Genomic DNA, 23,292 nt, shown 5'->3' with positions numbered 1-23,292 from the left:
ATTCTGTTTACATTTAGTAGACACACACTAAGATGGTGATTGAGTCATTGGAAAAAAAAATCCCATATGATGGCCAACATCTCAAATGGCATGCTCCTTCCAACTGGGGGCCTCTTCAGGGGGGGGGAATTCACCCACCGTAAATGATGTTCACACCTCAGGTCACACCTCCTGAACACCTGACAGAGAAGCCAATTGGCATTTCGGCAGGTAACAGACTAGGCAGTCACCCCTCTCTGGGCCTGGCCTGTACCAGAGAGTATGTGCGAACCCTACCTGTTGACCCGGAGCTGGGAATTATCCATTACCTTGTCACCTGTAATGTATCTAATGAATGGGGCAGCCTTCGGGAACACACCAGGGCGAAAGAGAAACGAAGATAATGAGGATTCTCCAGCTAAGTCTTCACAACCTTACTGAAACTGGCACCAGCTACTTACAATTCTTCTTGATGGTGGCCTGTAAACTGTCACCATAACAAGCTTGTGTGTTACCTGTGCACCACTGCGGCACTGCATTGAAATAGGTGTTCACCTCTATATTCATTAATCTGAAAGGCTGGGAATCAGCTCCAACTTTTGGATATATAACCAGTAACACTTTTTTCTTACTTGTTCTACTGCAGTATGACATTTACTTGTGCCCATCAAGATGAATCTGTTGAATTTCAGTGATTTTCATGTGACGTTCTGCATTAAGCACAATACAGCTGCGGATATGGCACCTGAACTTTTACTTTCCTGTATGACTATCAGACGTTTGCTGTATTTATCTAGGAATAGTCACATAATGGTTGTTGCAAAACAGCATTAATGAATAATTACAGTAGTGCATTTTATATCTGAAGTACTTTCACAGTAAATAAATAAAAATTTATATTTCTCAAAAAGTTCTGCAGTGAATTATGAAAACATACCTTGCACTATCAGATGCGTATCTTGTTGAGGTTTCCACCTGAAATATTTGAAGAAATGGCCAGTGATTTACAACTGATGAGACAGTAAATAAATAGATTTCTATTAACGCCCACCAACATGTGATTGGGCCACAAATTGCCCTATGTTAGGCTTGAAAATATCATTAAAGAGGACATGATAAACTGTGACAGTTAACAAAACAGAATGTTAGTAAGAATTTGCTATCCATTTTCTCACTGTCTTTAGTACTGTAAATAACTACAGAAGCCAGTAATTTGGCTGTAGCCATACTTCCTACTAGACACTACACACAGGAAAGTAAACAAAAACATCTTTAATCTGTCATGCATTTACACCTTGTGTAAAATTTTCCTTCACTTTCTTTCCATTATGAAAACTGCCATTCAGTGACAGATGAATCCATCATAATAAGTGACACTATTGGCAAACTCAAAACAGTTTCAAACATTGTAAATGGATAACAAGTTAAAATTGGCATTACAAAATAACACATTCACAGATGAAGAAATATCACATCCAGAGAACTGTAGATTCTGCACAGAAAACATAGGGAAGAAATTCGCGAAACTATTCCAGAACTAGGCTCTACATTCATAAATGGCAATTATGTTGCAAACGGAACCAAATTTTTCATTACCTCCAGAAAAAGTCTCTCCCTGTAATAATTCAATATTTAGATTAGACGTACATAATAATTAATGAACATGCACCAATATATCAGGATAACAAGAACAATGAAGAAGGTAAAACAGTCTTCAGAACAATGTTGAGAAGCACCTGATAAAGTTCCAGAGGAAAACATACAAATTTTATTAAACTTTTATCTCCAGACTGGTACAGAATGGTAATGAGAACATTTTCTGCCTAAACTTCTATTAAATGTATTTATTCACAACTGGAATTTTGACTTATGCCATACTCAAGTGACAGCTTACTATGAACTAAGTCAAAGTTATTAAATGTCATGCGTAGTGCTTGGGGAGTGGATATTAAGACATGCAGTATGACATGACTTTGATAGAAATTAGTACATGAAGTACTACCATGGTCTAGGCATACAGATTATGAAGACTCCCATCTTGTAATGAATATGGAATCTGTAAACATGGTTAACACAAGGAACGTATTACCTGAAAAGGAATTGTAAAGGATTCAGACCTCACACTGAGCTACCACCTGAGAATCGTACAGCTGCCAAATTAATTTTGAATAAGTACATTCCATAACAGTCATGGGAGAAAATGTTTTTCTTTATGAATGTCTGCCTGACTGTGGATGTAAGAAAAAAGGAAAAATGGTAAGAAAAAGACATTTAGCATACACCATTAAAAAGATATGAGGTCAACAATAATATGATTTGAGAACATCAGACAGCTTATGTGCCAACAACAAAGCACAATTCTAAAAAGATAATGAATTTCAGAGTGAGACACACACCAGTTGACATTAACCATTATCACTGAATAATAAAAGTAAGATACCTGGCCTAGAATAACCGATAACCATGTTCACATAACATCCAAAGAAATTCTATGAAAAGTTCAAGTAGGAAACAACAGCAGAAATCCTAAAATTCAAGACATATCAGAGATGGCTTAGGGCAGGATGGTCCTGTGAAGGGCAGAATGATAAAGGACTAAAGGAGCAAAATACTATTGGAATACATCTGCAAAATTTTAGAAGGCTTATGACTACAAAGCAAGACTGCTTTTATTCAAAATTCTTAAAGAATATGAAATACAGAAGACAACACAAGTTCTCTTGAAAGAACTACTGCCTCATTGGAGTTATGAACAGACTTTAGTCAAGGCAATGGACTAAATCCATTCTTCTTTCAGATAATACTAGAAAAGTGAACATTGAACACATGGAGCAGTTGTCAGAATCTAATACCAGAAGTTGAATACTACTTGGTTAGAAAATGGATAACATCAAAATTGTCTTTCCGACTTTTGCAGATAATTTAGCAATACTGACAGTGTAGAGAAAGCACAGAACAGAGAGAAAGAAAAACAGTAGGCTAAGCATGACTACTCATCTCTTCCGACAAGAAGCAGTGAAGCAATAATGGGTAACAACAGGACTGCAACATCCCAATCAAATACGAAGTGTGGGAGGATCAGGGGAAGACAAATTTAAGGATCTATGAGAAGTCATGTAGCCAAATTGTGGGGAAAATGGAACCACAAGAGGAAGACTATGAAAGATTGACTTTGCATTTCAGTTAACAGAAGATGTTTATAGCAATAATTCATTCTCCAAAATTACAGAACCTCCGAATTGCAAGGCAGTCATTTGGCCAGAATACACACCTGTATCACAAATACTAATTTTAGAATCAACAAAAATAGTGAAAATTACGAAAAAAGGAAATATATTAGGAAACAGAACACCAGCACAAACATTTAAATTCAGAAACAATACAGAAGTATAGATAAATATGTAGGAAAGTAACTGGAGACAAAATTTGGCAAAGAAGGCTAATGAGTATTAGCATACTGGAAACAAAAAATTTGCAGCAGTACTGAAACCATAAAAAAAAAGAAACCATCATTGGCTTACAGGAGTGCACAAAGACCTACAAGAAACTTGTATAAATAAGAAAGATATTTAAAACCAACCCAAATACAGAAACAGAACTGAGTTTGTAAATTCTCCACAGCAAAACAGTTCCAAAAACACAAGATACAAATTGGACGTCAGATGCGTGGAAAGAAAAATGTGTACAGATGAAGAATTAGCATAAATAAATGTAAAATCTTAGGTGGCCTGTAATTGAGCAGGAAAAAGAAATTGTTCCACATTTGTAGTACCTCCTCAGTAAAAGCATAGCGACTGTATATGTGCTGCAAACAAGTTACAGTGAGCACTGCAAATATGCAGATAACAGTATTTGGAGTGTTTCGTTAGGCTACAGCAGTGCTCAGAAGTATTTTTCAGTTGTGTTGGTATGCTGTCACAAAAGAGTAATGCATGTAAGTGTCACTCCATCAAGAGCTGCACACTGCTGTGGTTACATATCTAGTGAACAAGCAAGATCATACAACAACAATATAAGTATATATTCCTTTAGCTCAAAAGTAAGTAACTTGCCTTAATGGTATGGTGTTCATTAACTACCATGACTCAGGTATTCACTCAGTGATTGTTTACTTGTAGAGAACTAGAAGTATAGCAGAACAGAACACTTCCTTAATGTGAGACAAGCTGTTTTGCATGTCTTCAAGATTGGGAGGTAGCAGACTAGCACTGCTAGAGACTATCGCATATCACAACCACCAACAAGTGTTCACAGTCAATGGCAAAAACAGAAAACAACAGTAATCAATAAGCCACGGTGAGGTCATCCCTGAAAAGTGAGGAGGAAGGACAGAATGATTTGTAAGCGATCAGCTGCTGCTCCAAGAGAAACATCTCAACAAATCAGGGATGACCTGAAGCAACATAATGGACTAAGCCGACACACATCTACTGCAAAAAGTCACTTAGTAACAGGTGATTTACATGATAAATGACACAAACCCACCCATAAAATCAAAAAATAGGGACAGGATAGAGTTTGCAAGGAAACCCCAAACTTGGAATGCCAAGAATAAGTCTAAGGTTTTATGGAGTGACAAAAATTAATTTAATGTATTTATTTTCTGATGGTGTCCAGTATCCAGGGTGAGTCACTAACTATTGCCACCAAGAATAACTCTTAAAGTATGGTAGGAGTTGAGAAGTTTGTGGGACAAAAGTTGCAAGATACAACGGGGGCCATAATATGACGTTGGTTCTTAGTTGCTTCAGAAATATAAAGGTCAACTTTCTTTTTTAAATGGGATGCTGTAGTTTGTTACATATTTTCTGATAGCGGCTATAGATACGAATCCAATGATGTGTAACAGTAAGGTCTTTGAAGGTCAACAAAGGTCATAAAGGTGGCATAAACGTCCATTTACAGATGGTGTTCGAAGTGATGATCATTGGTATGAATGTAGTGCTGCAATCTTCATATCATGGACTGGGTGGTATTCCTTATTACATTGGCACTTATCGAAGCACATCCTCTGACAATTCTCTCTCGCGTATCTTCAGGTGTACTTGGTACATCTTTATAAACAATGTATTTTACGAATACCCACAAGGAATAATCCAGAGGCATCAAGTCTGGTGAACCAGCTGGCCATGGCACATCACCTCTGCGTCCAATCCAATGATTTGGGAACTGTCTCTGCAGCTCATTTCTAGCCATCAGCAAAAAATGTGCCGGACACCCATCGTGTTGATACCACATTCTGTTCCTTGTTTCTAAGGGTATTACTTTCAATAACAGACCTAATGTAAATGGACATTATGGACATTCAAGCCACCTTTCTGACCTTCATTGACCTTCAAAGACCTTATTGTTGCACATCATTGGATTTGTCTCAATAGCCACTATTAGCAAATAAGTACCAAACTATAGCATTCCATTAAAAAAAAAAAAAAAAAAGGTTACCTTCATATCTCTGACGCGACCCAATCTAGCAACACAACACCAACGTCATATTGTGGCCCCCCATTGTCCCATGCAACATTTGTCCCACAAACTTTTCGGCTACTCTTATAATTTCAGAATTATTCGAGGTGACAAGTTACTCACCCTGTATACATTACAAAAAAAAAAAAAAAAAAAAAAAAAAATGAAGGGACAAAACATGGATCAGGCATAGATCACTAAGCATGGTGGTTGAAGTGTCATGATGTGGGGATGTTTCCTGTACAGACACATTTTAAGAAAGAATATGATTCCTTGTAGGAGACAGAATATGTCACATAACTGGCTCTTTCAGGAGGTCAACAATTCGAAACACACCTCTGTCTATTTTCTAATTTTTTTCAGACCAAAATCTGAAATTTTTTTGAGTGCCTAAGCCGGAGCCTGGATCTAAATCCAACTGAACACCTCTGATACGTGCTGACTTTATGTGTTCATGGTAGAAGCTACTTAAATCAATTTGCTGGTATCTTACTGGACCCATGGTCTGAACTCCCAATTGACCTGTTACAGAAGCTTGTGGATTCAATGCCAAATTCATGTGCAGCTGTGATCAAAGCCCCTCCGTATGCATCAAATACTGATTTGTTCTTCAGATCCCAAAATAGTTTTATTCTTATATACTTAGACCTACAGTATACTTTTGAGTCAAAAGAATTACTTTTCTCTTGATGCAACATAACCTTGTTTAAACTTTTACTAAATACATAACAATTTCATACTTTCCAATTACCCAATGGCAGCTTTTTCTGTTACACTCTTATGTTTATGCAATTGTAATTAATGCTTTCTATAAAACATTTTTGGGTGCCACTGTAATAGGACTGTGTTTACACACACGGTGAGATGAAAGGAGCAGATAGTAAACAACAGTGGCAGAGTACAAATACTGTTTTGTTCCGCAGACCACTAAACGCAATCTGATGACCCTCGGGACAGCAGCAACAATCCTTAAGTACATTGTTTGATGTGAGCTCATCAGATCAAATCAAAGTGCATTCCAAGAAAACAACTGCCATATTTTACAGACTGTAAGGTGCACCATAATGTTCAAGCAATATTTAAGAAAAGTATATTTTTACCATTTTTTATTACATTGCAAAGTCAGCTAAAAAATATTTTAGTTTATAAAACCAAAATGAGCTTTAAAATCACTGAAATTCATTATCGGAACTTTCCACTTTCCTTAGCATCATTGTCCTCTTTATATATAAGATGGTCTTCTCTACCATTAAGAGCATTATTTATGCTGACCCATTGATAGACTTAACAATGATGTTTTCTCTCACCCTACATCACAACTGCTTTATTGACTGACATGGTTGCTTGTTTGTAGATCATTTTAGAACTCCCTTTGTCATGAATTCATGTTGGGCGTAATGTATCATCCATTTGTTCCAATCCTCTTCCATATACAATTTAAATACACTGAAATGCCATGGAAACTGGTATAAGCATGCATATTCAAAGATAGATATATGTAAACAAACAGAATATGACACTGCGGTCGGCAATGCCTATATAAGACAACAAGTGCAGGATGTAGCTGTTGTATCACTTACTGCTGCAACAATGGCAGATAATTAAGATTTAATCAAGTCTGAATGTGGTGTTATAGCCAGAGCAGGAGGATGGGATACAACATTTCTGAGGTAGCAATGAAGTGGTGATCTTCCCATATGACCATTTCACGAGTGTACCGTGAATATCAGGAATCCATTAAAATATAAAATATCTGACATCGCTGTGGCCAGAAAAAGGTACTGCAGGAACGAGACGAAGAACAAATGAAGAGAATCATTCAACATGATGGAAGTGAAATCCTTGCTCCAGGTTTCAATGTTGGGCCATCAAAAAGTTTCAGTGTGCAAACCATTCAGCAAAACATCACTGATATGGCCATTTGGAGCCAAAGGACAACATTATTGAGCATATCTGCGATGTCTTGCAACAAGCTCTTCAGAAAAGATCTCCACTCCCTTATATTCTTTCTGATTTATCAGCCCTGCAAGATTCAGGGTATCAATCCTCCCCCAGCACTACTTCAGACATTAGCCGAGTCCATGCCATGTCGTGTTGCGGCACTTCTGCATGCTCACTGGGGCCTTGCACGATATTAGGCAGGTGTACCAGCTTCTTTGGCTCCTCAGTCTAGTGTATTTGTCAAGACATCAAGAAGTTGCAATTGTGTAGTAAGTCGTCCTGCAACAACAGCAAGTTCTGTATTTAACTGTCTCAATTTCTCTTTCACGGAATTTTATAAATTACTACTAAAGTGATTTAGCACAAGAAGAGAACTCTTCTTCAGTGAAATGACTTTCCTTCGCTTCAACACAATGTTAATCCATAATATCATACCAGCCTCATTCATCCAACCCTTGTCACGTATGCTAACAACACCTGGTAGTATTTCAGGTTTCGACATTGTTCAGCACTTGAAAATGGTCACTGGATTAAGTTTAGTACCATCAACACAACACGAAAGAACATCAGTGTAGTGCATTTTTTTCATGTTCACTGTTTTTATAGTTCCTGTTTTATCGCCTTTCATGGTAAAAATTTTGTTACTTGGCACATCAAGTCTTTATTCACTATTTAACTTAGTTCCACATTAGTTTTCTTTTAATGTTGTATAATAATGTGACAGAACGATAATACTCTCTCTTCATACTCTTATGGCATTTTATGAGATGTTTAGGTCTTGGTTTGCATGCTAAGTCCATGACGCTTCATAAACCTGTAGCACCAAACATTTTCACCCTTAATATCTGTTAAGTTCCACTGCAGCACTAGCCTACAAGCATGTATTTGAGTCATTTTTGTAGTAATTGAAATCCATTTCAATACATCGTCTTTTAGTTTTGACCATTTTGTATTCAGCCCTCTATTTGCACATTTAACCTTCCTCATGTTTTTCAGTTCTCCGTTACTAGCCTGCCAATAGCAAGTGTTTTTTCTGTTGCTGGAGGACTGAAATGCTGCTCAGCTGATCTGTTTCCACATTGTTCAGCATATGATATTACTTTCTATTTATAGCCTGCATCATATGAATACCTTTTATTTTTTCCATTGTGAAACTAGCTACTATAGAGAATATTCTTCTGTTTCCAATAACACAAATCCTTTCAATTCAAGTTCGCTGGCACTGTGGACAGCAATGACACATCACGGGCTAGACAGTGCTCTGGGTTTGTTATTGTGGGGCATGAGGGAGACACTGTTAGCAAGCTTGTGAATCCCTGTAACATGTTCGTTGCGCTGGTGCACTGCTGCTGCCAATTGAACCCAATGTTGCTAGATAGAAATAGATTTCCTGCAGCATTGAATATATGGCCATTTTTAAGGCAACTGGGAATTTTGACTCAAACACTGGACTTGTTATATTAAATTTGAGTATAACACACCTCAATTTTGGAGGCAGTTTTTTTTTTTTTTTTTTTTTTTTTTAAGAAACAAATATTGTATCAAATCTTTGTGAGCACCACTGGAAATTAATTTGAACAAATAATTAAGGTAACTGAAAATTTGTTATACATTCAAACTTTCAAATACAACAAGTGAGATAGCAATGTGAATCTAACATCAAGTGCACAGGATTGATTGACACTGAACATTTCCCATTTAACACTGAAACACTAACATCTATGCATTTAATATTTTGCTCTGGTGAACTATGTTCCTCCTAAGCCAAGAGAAATGCCCATAACCTACTATCCATTGGAATTACTTTCCTGTGAGAAAAGTCTGACAACTATGAGGGAGTATTTAAATTCAAATTCATATAACTTTTGCACTAGTATCTATGAGCAATTTTAGGACTTTTCCAAGATCAGTGCTCTGATGGCAAGTAGAATTTTTGTCACACATTTAAACATACTCAAACTCATTGACAAAAAAAAAAAAAAAAGATGAATGCGGCCAAAATAATTGAAGGACAGCAATAAACAAAGGATTCAACAAATCAAATATGCTAACTCTGCTGACAGATCTGTCGAAAAATCAGATGCATAGCCAACTGCAAATTTGTCACTTTCCAGCTACAAAATATTATTCACAACTATTACATAGAAAAACACTAAAATTAAATTCAACAGTGTTATATCAAACTATGCATCTCAAGTTCAGGAGTTAAATATAGCACTGTATAGTTTTTCATTAATTAATTCTTATAAAAACTGATTACAATACCACTAAATTGTACTACCAGTAAGCCAAAACTGCCAAAAGCATAAACAATACATCAAACTGTAAAGTGAATACATAGTTGATATGGAACTCAACTGGATCCAGGGTATTACAATTTGACTAAAACTACTCAATTAATTTGACCAGAACTAAATATACTGCACAATTCCACACACCAAAAGACAGCATATTTTACACTACACCATTATCTTTATCCTTAGTGAATGTGTGTTAGATAGTTTGACAAATTAACTATTATGCAGTGTGTTCAAGACATGTCCAGTTCAACTGGTTGTAATTCAAACTTGGTATGTGCTATATAGTAGCCTAAAGCACCATGTAGATGAGCAGGAAATTACAATCTCACCTGATATGACACATTTGTTTATACAGAAATATTTCCTTGTATTTATTTACTGTAACAGTTGCATATGGTGGCAGTTTATAATGTTTTCACCGATATTTAATGTAATATTTATCTTAGAATGTTTCGTAAGGTTCTCAAGTGACCAGCATGGGAAGGTGCTTATCTCAAGCCAGGCTTCACAAAATACTCACTAGAGTACCAACTAATCCAGGAGGTACATTCAGGAAGGAAGATGGGGAATATATAAAGACAGCACATGAGACACTAGAACTGCTCCTCAAAAGTAATTTTCCTCAATATGCTCTGGTGGATAACATAGACCAGAATGCAACCCCTGGAAGACAATAGTTCTCAGGCACTCAAAGAGAGGACTGAGAGTGTGGCAAGCTCAGTAAAATCCAGTGGGCGGTGGGAACATCCTAATGGGTCAAGTCACCTGGCTCAGATTGAATCTTTCCAGCTCTCTTGAAACAAGTAGGAGAGAATCTTGTAAGAGTCCTGTGCAGGTTGTTCAGGGTTAGCCTAGCAGAGGGAGTCATTCCCAATGCCTGGAGGGCAGTGAAGGTTGTCTTTATTCCAAAGCCAGGGGAATTGATCATACGAAGGCCAAGGATATGAGACCAATCAGTCTGGTTAATGGACATGTTGGGGAGAGGAGGCTAACTAGAGCTCCTCTGCATTCAAACCCCAACACACACAACCAGGTATATTAAGTGAGACAGCTCTCCATCTACTTGTTGGGAGGGTGGAGAAAGGACTTTGTTTTCAAGAAATAGCCCTCTGCATCTTCCTGGGCATCGAGGGGGCTTTTAGTAACACAACCTTCGATTCCATGGTTAGGGCAACAGAGGTGGATGACCTAGTGACCACTATATGTAGGTGGACAAGGGCCATGCTTAGTGGAAGGAGGGTAGAGGCCTCATGATGAATGAAAAAATGGTAATTAACACCACTAGAGGTTGTCCACAAGGAGGAGTTTTGTCCACTTTATTGTGGAATCTAGTGGTGAATGAACTCATTGAGAAACTAAATTCCAGGCAATGCTTTTGCCAAGGATACGCAGATGAACTTGTCTTAGTAATACCTGGCAAACTTACTGATACAGTTAGGAATATGGTACAAGATGCATTGGACAATGTGTAAGACTGGTACATTAAATAGGACCGAAACGTTAATCCTAACAAGACTGTTGTGGTATCAATCACGAAGAAACACATCCAACACTAAAGTTGGAATCGAAACCTTTTCAATGACACTCTACCTGTGAAGGGGGTAGTGAAATATCTAGGGGTAATCTTAGATGAAAAACTATCACAGACCCCTCACATTAAGAGCATGTGCTCCAAGGCGAATTGTACTCTAGTGAGTACCAGAAGGGCTTGTGACAAAAACTCGGGCCTAAGGTCCTGAGTTATTCACTGGACACACACCACAGTAGTTAGACTTAGGATCTCCTATGGGGCCGTATTGTCGTGGAAGAAGGTACAACAGCAGGTTGCAGCTAAGGAGCTTGCTAAGGTGCAGAGACTGACCTGCTTCGCCGTAACAGGCAGAATTAATAGCACACCAATCGCTGGGACGTAAGCCATGCTGGACATGCCTCCACTACATCTTTGGGTTAAGATGAAGGCAGCAGCTGGTGCATACAGACTCAAAACTGGTAAAAACTGGATTGCATTAGGATATCTAGATGCACACACACACACACACACACACACACACACACACACACTAAAACAGTGATGCAAATATAGGAATGGCTCGGGAAATGCCGCCCGACTACACTACTGGCCATTCAAATTGCTACAACGAGAAGAAATGCAGATAATAAACGGATATTCATTGCACAAATATATTATACTAGAACTGACATTTGACTACATGTTCACGCAATTTGGGTGCATAGATCCTGAGAAATCAGCACCCAGACCGACCACCTCTGGCCGTAACCACGGCCTTGATACACCTGGGCATTGAGTCAAAGAGAGCTTGTATGGCATGTACAGGTACAGCTGCCCATGAAGCTTCAACATGGTACCACAGTTTATCAAGAGAATTGACTGGCGTGTTGTGATGAGCCGGTTGCTCGGCCACCATTGACCAGATGTTTTCAATTGGTGAGAGATCTGGAGAATGTGCTGGCTAGGGCAGCAGTTGAACATTTTCTGTATCCAGACATGTGGTCGTGCATTATCCTGCTGAAATGTAGGGTTTCCCAGGGATCGAATGAGGGGTAGAGCCACAGGCCGTAACACATCTGAAATGTAACGTCCACTGTTCAAAGTGCCGCCAATGCGAACAAGAGATGACCGAAACGTGTAACCAATGGCACCCCATACCATCACGCCAAATACACGCTTCCAACGTGCGCTCACTGCAATGTCGCCAAACATGAATGCGACCATCATGATGCTGTAAACAGAACCTGGATTCATCCAAAAAAAATTATGTTTTGCCATTTGTGCACAAAGGTTTGTCGTTGAGTACACCATTGCAGGCGCTCCTGTCTGTGATGCAGTGTCAAGGGTAACCACAGCCATGGTCTCCAAGCTGATAGTCCATGCTGCTGCAAACGACATTGAACTGTTCGTGCAGATGGTTATTGTCTTGCAAACATCCCCATCTGTTGCCTCAGGGATCGAGACATTGCTGCACGATCCGTTACAGCCATGTGGATAAGATGCCTGTCATCTCGACTGCTAGTGATACAAGGCCATCGAGATCCAGCACGGCGTTCCGTATTACCCTCCTGACCCCACCGATTCCATATTGTGCTAACAGCCATTGGATCTCGACCAACCTGAGCAGCAATGTTGCGATAAGATAAGCCGCAATTGCGATAGGCTACAATCTGAGCTTTATCAAAGTCGGAAACGTGATGGTACGCATTTCTCCTCCTTACACGAGGCATCTCAACAACGTTTCACCAGGCAACGCCGGCCAACTGCTGTCTATGTATGAGAAATCGGTTGGAAACTTTCCTCATGTCAGCACGTTGTAGGTGATGCCACCGGCGCCAACCTTGTGTGAATGCTCTGAAAAGCTGATCATTTGCATATCATAGCATCTTCTTCCTGTCGGTTAAATTTCGCATCTGTAGCACGTCATCTTCATGGTGTAGCAATTTTATCGGCCAGTAGTGTTTATAACAACGCCCAACTGCTTCAACAAGCCTTACACAATATAATAATTGGAAGCAGGGAGCAATGGGAAAACAGTTTGACATGATACAGGGGACATTGTCTGGTTCACTGATGGGTCGAAATCAGACCAAGGCGCTGGGGCTGGGTTGTACAGGTTTCGGCAAAGACTGGAGGGCATCATCTCTCTAGGAAAACTGGCCTCTGTATTCCAACCTGAAATTACTGCAATCAGAGTGTATGTGGAGGAGAATATATGTAGGTGCTACAAGGACCATAGCATCTACTTCTATTCAGACAGCCAGGTAGCCCTGAAATCATTGGCAGCTCCTGCAAGAGATATAAGATTATAGCAGAATGTCACAGGGTTCTGGTGGAGCTAGGGGAAGCAATAGCGTAAACTTAATGTGGGTCCCTGGTCACTCAGGGATTGGTGGCAAAGAACAAGCCAACAGGTTGGCCAGGATGGGGGCCAAAGACTCCATTCATTGGACCGGAACCTGTCCCGACAATCACCAAGGCTATGATCAAACTAGAACTATGGAACTGGCTTAGAAGACAGCACATAGAATACTGGACCAAGATCTCTAAGCAAAAACATGGTAAGGTAATGATGCCAAAGCAGTGTTTTAAAAGAAGCTCTGTAATCCTGGGCTTGAACAGGAAAGAGATTAAACTCATAGTTGGACTGATGATCAGCCATGGGAATTTCAAAAAACACCTACATACAACGGGTATAACTGAAGACCATAAATGTAGCATCTGTGATGAGAGTGAAGAAATTGCATCACACCTATTTCCAATGCATGGCACTGGAGAGCAAGAGAGACAGAATTTTCAGTGTAACTAGAAGTGAAGAAATTGTGTCTAACAAAGAAATGGTAGGGAGATGCCTTGCACTATCTAAGGGCACTGGTTGGCTTTACTAGATATACAGGGAGCAATACTGCACAATAAACTGTTTCGGTGCGGGCAGTGTCTCAGCTTCTCTGCCAAAATCAAATTAAATCCATCATCCTTAGTGAATTTGTGTTCAGGCATTTTTGACAAATTAACTATTATGCAGTGTGATCAAGATGGTTCCAGTTCAATTGGTTGTAATTCAAACTTGGTATGTGCTACATAGTAACCTAAAGCACCATGTAAATGAGTAGGAAATTATGATTTCATCTGATATGACTAACTTGTTTCTATATAAATATTTCCTTGTATTGACTTATTTTAACAGTTGCATTAACAGTTGCATATGATGGCAGTTTATCATGTTTTCACTGATATTTAATGTAATATTTATCTTAGAATGTTTGGTAAGCTTCCAAAGTGACCAGTATGGGAAGGTGCTTATTTCAAGTTGCATTAGTTTCAGTAAAAACAATGTACTTTCAATCACTTACTTGAATTACCTTTTTAAGATGTTTTGAAAATGACTAGCATGGTATGGTTTCTTGAGGTTTTAAATAAGCAGTGCTGCTGTGCCTCATAGTCTTTGATAATGTATCTGTGTTTCTCACATGGTCTGGGCCAGTGAACTGTTACTGTTAAGTCTGCATACAGTATTTGAACAGAAGTCTCTGGACAGCCAACCAGTTGTGCCATTTCAGCTCTCTAAAGTTGCATGGATGATAAGACTTTGAGCAATACGTGAGGATTTTGGCATTTTCTCATTACATTCAATTGTTGTACGTTTTTGTGACTGCTGAACTTTCACTTTGCGCAACTGATAGTTCTGTTTTGTACTGAACTTCGACTGACAGTGCCACATATCACTGATGATTAACACTCAGTTGGAACTTAGATTTTAGTTCTGATTTCACATTATCTTATGTAACTGGGGAATCTGTCAAATATCCGTAATTATTCACATAATTGAACTGCATTATCTTCAATCTGAAGTGTTCAACCTTGCTATGTGATCCTATATAATTCAATTTAATGATTTAAAGTCTGGCCATTTCTACTTTTGTGTCTTACATTGACATTATAAACCATTCAACTTAACTTTGCCACTGTGCTTACATTTAGTTATTATTTAGTTTTCACTGCATTAAATTCATTTGAACAACTTGTTTAAGTATACATTAACTATTGCAATATATGCCTAACTTCATACTTTTCAATGTTGCTTGACTGACAAAATCTACTGTAGACAGCTGGTGGTTTTGACAGGGTAGATGCTCAGTGGTAGATGGCCTTCACCCATGCATGGGACTGTAGAGAGACATTCCGAAATCAGCTTTGTACACTACCCTGAAACTCAATACATCATAAGACCAATTTCAGAATATTAACATTACACATCTTGATGGAATTTTCACAGTAAGGAGTCAGCTCACAGTGTCAGTAGCTGGACTGAAATCACCATCAGTGATTGGCACACAAACTGAAGATGACACACAATGCCAAAACATTCAATCTGCTCTTTCAAATCTATTTCGTTATGGGATATTGTAATGGAGTTCCTCCTTTCAGTACCACATCAACATCAAAATGACAGATTTTGAGATGATCAATTTCTGTTCAATTTATACTGTGTAACCACTTAATAGAAAAAAGGCACCTGGACAATATGAGATGGCTGTATACTGCTCATATTACACTGAACTTGTTCCTTCTCCAACAGCAGCATATCAAACGTCTGAGCCCATTGAAGTTTCCTAGTGATTGGAAGAAGGCACCAATCAATCATATTCTCAATTACTGTCACCTGATAGATGCACATAATCATAGCAAAATGAAGCACGTGCATGAATAATGCTATAGGGCACATTTCCAAGATTTTAGGAAATCGACAAAAACCGTTAATAATAATGTAATAGCAGATATTTATTGTTTGCAAATGCAGACTGTTGAAAATGGTTGTGCTTTTTAATATTGCACTAAAGATAGGTTTTAGAAAATAAATAATTATTAAAATGGAAAAACAGTGTACAGCAACTGATATACAGCATTACTGTATATCACACTCTACTATAATGATAAGGTTGCCTACAATCTCAAAGTTTTAAATAAAAAAAATTATAGCAAGATACAGACTAACATTTATTGTAAACTGATTACTTTGGTCTTAAAAAAGTAATAAAAGATGAGTTTATTATCAAGGTGAGACCCAAAGCTGGCACATTACACTCAGTTGGCACAATGAATATTTTCATAAAATTCCTGGATTTTGATTCCCTGTATTTCGTCACATCCAACAGACTGCCTTTCTTCTTCTTACAAGTTTCAGTACCCCATGGTAGACAACCAAAAACCAAAATGCAACAGAATGTCTTTTACTTCATGTTCAAAACTATGTTTCACAATACAATGTCTTTCACATGGATGAAACACACTTATGTCTTGAGGATCATCACTGCATAGCTTCAACCAGAGCACAGCAATAATTTTCAAAGCAGGTGGCATTTTGAGAACCAGCTAAATGGATCCTATTCCCTTGAATTCTTCCATCATCTCCTGAATGGTCAACTTTGAAGGCTCTACAGAGGCTTAAGCAATGACATGCTTCCATTCTAAAGGAGCCATAACTTCTAACACTTCCTTTCCTCAATCATTGCGAAGTTCCTGTCACAATGTAGGAAACTATGACTCGAACATAAAAACTTTTTATGTATTTCTACACAGTACTTGCAGTTGACCAGATAGAAATACAGTGTTAAAATTCTCCAGTTCTTGTTCTGCCCAACATGGTGGTCAGACCATATAATTAGTTTGTGTTCCATACCTTCTTCAAGCATCACAAACTTAATCGGACAGGAAACTATTTTGGCTGAACCATACCTTGCACCAGATCCAACCCCTAAATTTACCGTGTTAGTTAAGTACCATAGTCACGAACCATGAAATTATATGACGGTAGCTGTCTATGGCAGAATACCATGGAATGTGCCAATGTATGACAAAGTAGAACCTGTTGTAGGTCCACACATGTAACATATATATTGTTTTTCCTTTGTAACCATTTCTGTGTTGCTTTTTTAGCAGTTTGTAGGCTCTCTGCTTTTTCATGACAACTGACTAAATTTTATGTTGTACATTTGTATCTCATCTGAAGCTGCGATCATAAAGAATCATTACATTCTGCACAGATTGAGAATGTGGCACAGACATTCTTTCGAAGATTTACTCTTACTTTGAGAAACTCAAACTGAGATCCTGAATCAGAGACCTGTCATCATTTGATATGACATGTGGCCTACACAAATATTTTCCTCAACCATTTGCAGGAGTGGTCACTCCACTGTCCAGTTTATGTTGAAGAGAGTTTTCATTGCTGGGTGATGCAGACTACATCAAGCAATGTTTTTTGATGCACTTCTTTTGACTGGACTTCATATTTGAAAGTAGCTTGTTTCCATGAAGTACCGTCTGTCTTACCTTCCTTTCGCCTGGCTGGTACGCTTATTTACGTGGAGTTATCAAGTAAATTGACTTCATTGTGCATCAAGGCATGGTATTCTTTATACAGCTTTAACTTAATTTACATATTTACATCCTAGAATCCTTCTTTTGAACACACTTCTGTATTGTGTACATGATCTTGAAACATGCTGTCAATATTACTACCCAATATTCAACTCCACATTCTCTTCTAATAATATAGCAGTGTTTATTCTACTTTTTCATCAATGATGAAGACAGAACTGTAGTTAGTTTTATCCATGTTATTCATTTTTATTGTAATATTGTCAGAAGATGCACATAAGGTATGTTGTTAGAGCAATGTACTCCACAGGGCACATATGTTGCCATTCAGGACACATGTTATTCTATGGACATATGTCCTTTTACAAAACCAATCAAACCAATCCAACATTATTCCACTCACTTGCGTTGGTGGCTGTTTTGCCGGAACTACTTTTCCTTTTGTGATTTATGTTTCAATCCACCACCATGAAGTCTCTCTCTTAATATCCCACCAACTACCCCAAGTTAATTTTTCTTTTATGTGTATTATTTGCACTTTTCAAACAACTAGCTGCAAGCGTCACCTTGCTACACTATGCAATTCTTGTAACACCGGACACCACCTCTCTGCCATTTAAATCACGTATTATGTTTATATTGTTCTACAGTCCTCTTATCATGGCATGGTGCAGACCACTACTTCTGAACGTGTTACTTTTTACTGAACGTGTTAAAAGCAACACCAAAACCCTTTACCCACTCAACAGTGTAGTACTTGTTGCTCAGTACTTGTTGTTATTCAAGTGGGGTCAAATAACAGACAAATTTCGCACATGCATCTTTAAAAGCTGTACTTTAAATTGGCCATAACTGCCAAATATTAGAATTATGGGGCAAATTTCAATGTCGGATCAACTACAGCGCTGATGTCTTGCAAGTCTTCATAGATACAAGTAATGGAAAATCCAGAATGGAATGTAACAATGTTATGAAGAACAAGTTGATTGGTTGGTTGGTTTTGAGTATAAAGGGACAAAACTACATGGTCATCAGTCCCTTTTTCCTGACAGAAGCAAGGCTCACGGAACAGAAATACCCGACACCACACCTAAAAAGAAAACAAATGGAAAGAACAAAAAGTGGAGAAAACATCCATCACAAGGAAAAGTAGAAGAGAGTATTAAAACCATAGAGCATATAGTCTGGGCTGGCTGATCACAATAATAAAAGAGGATGAGCAAGCCACTCTGCAACACGTTAAAATGTCCACCCCAAAAAGACAAGGCGAGATGAGCACACGTAGGGAAAAGACGACCACGAAGACAAAGAAATTCAAAGAAAGTGTGACAGAGTTACAATGGAGGGAGGGTGACGACCTTAGAGAGCAGACTAAGTGCCCACAAATAAAACGCAAAAGTAAATCTGCTGTTGAAACATTGTTACCCAAAACCAAAGGTAGGGTGCTGGGAAGGTTAAAAGTCCACCATAGAGTGGCTAAAAGTGGGCATTTGGTTGGTTGGATTGTGGTATTGAAGGGACCAGACTGCTACGGTCATTGGTCCCTTTTTCCAAAATTTCAAACACCCGCAAGAATAAAAACGAACAATGGAAAAGACTGCAGATGACACAGGACAAGAAAGACTTAGACAGAGACCAGACAAAAGGAATTAAAATTGCACAGAGTGTGACTGGTTGGCCGACCATACAGACAAAAAAGGAAAAGCAAGCCATCTACATCTACATTTATACTCCACAAGCCACCCAACGGTGAGTGGCGGAGGGCACTTTACGTGCCACTGTCATTACCTCCCTTTTCTGTTCCAGTCGCGTATGGTTCGCGGGAAGAACGACTGTCTGAAAGCCTCCGTGCGTGCTCGAATCTCTCTAATTTTACATTCATGATCTCCTCGGGTGGTATAAGCAGGGGGAAGCAACCACCGAGAAATACATTAAAAACTCAGTCTAAAATCTTAGGCCGAAGGCCAGACTCAACACAAAAAAGGCAAACACTTAGATTAAGTGATAAAACGTAAACTAAGCCTGTCATGGCAGTGTCACCTGTTAAAAGGGCAGGGAGTATATCAGGCAGCGTAAATGTCTGCCTGGGCACAGCTAAAAGGGGACAGGTCAACAAAATGTAGACCACCGTCAAAGCCGCCCGACAGCGACATAGAGGTGGAGCCTCATGAGGCAGTAAATAACTGTTCGTCAGCCAGGTGTGACCAATGCGGAGCCGACAAAGATCAACTGAGTCCCTGCAAGTGGCTCGCATGGATGACTGCTACACAGTCGTCGTCTCCTTGATAGCATGGAGTTTGTTGGGTGTGGTCAGATCGCGCCATTCAGTGTCCCAAAGCGTGAAAACTTTGCGGCGTAAGAATGCTCACAAATGAGTCTCCGGGAGGCCAATGTCCAGAGTTGGTTCACTGGTGGCCTGTTTGGCCAGGCGGTCAACATGTTCATTGCCCGGGATGCCGACATGACCAGCGGTCCACACAAAGACCACAGAGCGGCCACAATGGGCAAAAGTATGGAGGGACTCCTGGACAGCCATCACCAGACGAGAGCGAGGGAAGCACTGGCCGATAGCTCGTAAACTGCTCATGGAGTCGCCACAGATAACAAAGGATTCACCTGAGCAGAAGCAGATATACTCTAGGGCACGAAAGATGGCGACCAGCTCAGCAGTGAAAACGCTGCAGCCAGCCGGCAATGAATGTTGTTCATAGTGGTCCCCTAGAGTGAGAGCATAACAGACACAGCCAGCAACCATCGAACCGTCAGTGTAAACAACGCCAGAGCCCTGATACGTGGCAAGGATGGAAAGAAAGCGGCGGCAGAAGGCCTCTGGAGCGACTGAGTTCTTCGGGCCCTGTGCCAATTCAAGCCGAAGGCAAGGGCAGGGCACATACCACGGGGCTGTACGCAGAGGGGTCCGAAACGGAGGTGGAAGAGGGAAATCCCCAAGCCCGGAGAGAAGCTCTCTGACACGGACCGCGATCGTACAACTCGACTGGGGCAGACATTGTGGGAGATAGACGACATAGCGAGGGAACAGGAGACGATAATTAGGATGCCCGGGCAAGCTACAAACATGCGTAGTATAAGCGGCCAGTAAACATTGGCGCCATATACGCAGTGGAGGGACACCTGCCTCCACAAGTATGCTGTCCACAGGGCTGGTCCGGAAAGCACCAACGGCAAGTCAGATCACGCTGTGAAGGATTGGGTCCAGCACCCGCAACACAGACAGGACTGGATTAACGCCTGGTAGAGCCGTAAGAGGGTAGATCGGTCGGCATCCCAGCTGGTGTGGCTCAAGCATTGTAGAGCATTAAGATGCCGCCAACTCATCTGTTTAAGCTGCCGAATATGTGGAATCCAAGTCAACAGGGCATGAAAAACCACACCCAAAAACCGATGTGTCTCCACGACACAAGAAGTTCGCCGGCAAGATAAAGCCACGGCTCAGGGTGAACTCTTCGTCGCCGGGAGAAATGCATAACGCAGGTCTTGGCAGCCGAAAACTGGAAGCCATACGCTACAGCCAAAGACTGCGCCTTGCGGATAGTGCCCTGCAGCTGACATTCAGCAGCTGCAATGCCAATGGAGCTGAAGTAGAGGCAGAAGTCGTCAGCATACAAGAAAGCTGAGACAGATGTTCCCACTGCCACAGTGAGCCCGTTAATTGCAATTAAAAACAGGCAGACACTTAGGACTGATCCCTGTGGTACCCCGTTCTCCTGAACTCAGGAGGAACTATGGGAGGCCGCGACTTGCACACAGAAGGTACGATGTGACGGAAAACTTTGTAGGAAAATCGGCAGTGGACCCCCAAGACCCCAATCATGAAGCGTAGAGAGGATATGATGGCGCCATGTCGTATCATACATATTCCGCATGTCAAAAAAGACAGCGATGAGGTGCTGACGGCAGGCAAAGGCCATACGGATGGCTGACTCCAGGCTCACCAGATTGTCGGCGCCAAAGCGGCCTTTACAGAACCCACCCTGAGACGGAGCCAGAAGGCCCCGAGACTCGAGTACCCAACTCAGCCGCCGGCTCACCATGTGTTTGAGAAACTTGCAAAGAATGTTGGTGAGGTTAATGGGGCGGTAGCTGTCCACCTCCAATGGGTTCTTGCCAGGTTTCAAAACGGGGATAACAATGCTTTCCCGCCATTGCAACGGAAACTCACCCTCGACCCAGATATGGTTGTAAAGGTCGAGGAGGCGTCACTGGCAGCCCACTGAGAGGTGTTTCAGCATCTCACAGTGGATGCAATCTGGCCCGGGAGCTGTAGCAGGGCAAGCGGCTAGGGCACTGTGGAATTCTGACTCACTAAATGAAACATTGTATTATTCAGGATGGCGGGTGTGAAATGAAAGGTTCCGACGTTCCAACTGCTCTTTAATGGAGGGGAAGACCAGTGGGTAATTTACAGAAGCAGAACTCAGAGCAAAATGGTCTGCTAACTGGTTTGCAATGATGTTGGAGTCAGTACAAACTGTTCCATTCAGTGAGAGGACAGGGACGCTGGCAGGGGTCCGATAGGAATAGAGGCAAATAATCTTGGCCCAAACCAGCAATGGAAAGATATGGAGGCCAATGGTGGAGACATATTGTTCCCAGCACTCCTGCTTGTGTTGGCAAATGAAGCAGCAGGCCCGCGTACAGAGCCGTTTGAAGGCGATGAGGTTTTCTAATGAGGGATGCCACTTGTGACACTGGAGCGCCCGCCTGCGATCTTTAATCGCCTTTGCGATCACAGGCGACCACCAAGGCACAGTCCTTCGACGAGGAGACCCAGAAGAATGGGGAATGGCAGATTCTGCGGCAGTAACGATGCCGGTGGTGACCGAGTGAACCACCGCATCAATAGCTTCATTAGAAAGAGGTGCAATGCCGGCAGTGGAGGAGAACAAGTCCCAGTCAGCCTTATTCAGAGCCCATCTGCAAGGGCACTCAGAAGAGTGACACTGTGGCAGTGACAGAAAGATCGGGAAGTGGTCACTACCACACAGGTCGTCATGCACACTCCATTGGACAGACGGTAAGAGGCTAGGGTTACAGATTGAAAGGTCGATGGCTGAGTACATGCCATGCGCCACACTGAAAGGTGTGAAGGCACCATCATTTAAAATGGAAAGGTCGAGCTGTGTTAATACATGCTCAACGGTGGCACCTCGACCTGTGGCCACTGACCCACCCCACAGAGCATTATGGGCGTTGAAGTTGCCCAGTAACAGGAAAGGTGGCGGCGATTGGGCTATCAGCGCAGCCAGGACATGCTGCGGGAAATCACCATCTAGTGGAAGATAGAGACTGCAGACAGTAACAGCCTGTGGCGTCCACACCCAAACAGCGACAGACTCTAAAGGTGTTTGTAGAGCGATACACTCGCTGTGAAGAGAGTGAAGGACATAGATGCAGACACCACCAGATACCCTTTCATAAGCTGCCCAGTTCTTATAATAACCCTGATAGCCACGGAGAGCGGGGTTTCGCATCGCTGGAAACCAAGTTTCTTGAAGAGCGATGCAGAAGAAAGGGTGAAGGCTGAGAAGTTGTCAGAGCTCAGCAAGATGGTGGAAGAAACCACCGCAGTTCCACTGGAGGATGACATTGTCCATGGCTGAGAAAGGCGTGAAGGGGCTGAGGAGGCAAATTACGTCACTGGGTCATCTGCAGCCACTGATCGAGGACTGACAGGAGCAACATCCATCGCGTCCGAGG

The 23,292-nt window shown here is 40.8% G+C and overlaps 1 protein-coding gene across 6 annotated transcripts in view; it reads right to left on the bottom strand.

Moving 5' to 3' along the window:
- The window catches only part of LOC126213319 (zinc finger protein 726-like), a 113,402-nt gene that overhangs the window by 31,239 nt on the left and 58,871 nt on the right, over positions 1-23,292 (bottom strand). For 5 of the 6 annotated variants that reach the window (XM_049941007.1, XM_049941006.1, XM_049941008.1 and 2 more), the window contains one exon: positions 917-954. The exons of the other annotated variant lie outside the window; for it this stretch is intronic. In XM_049941007.1, coding sequence (XP_049796964.1) covers positions 917-954 — 38 coding nt within the window. The remainder of the gene's footprint in view (positions 1-916; positions 955-23,292) is intronic. 6 annotated transcript variants of the gene reach the window in all.

Source organism: Schistocerca nitens, chromosome 11 (genome assembly GCF_023898315.1).
Source record: "Schistocerca nitens isolate TAMUIC-IGC-003100 chromosome 11, iqSchNite1.1, whole genome shotgun sequence".
Classification (NCBI taxonomy): Eukaryota; Metazoa; Arthropoda; class Insecta; order Orthoptera; family Acrididae; genus Schistocerca; species Schistocerca nitens.
This window is presented reverse-complemented; position numbering and strand designations above follow the sequence as displayed.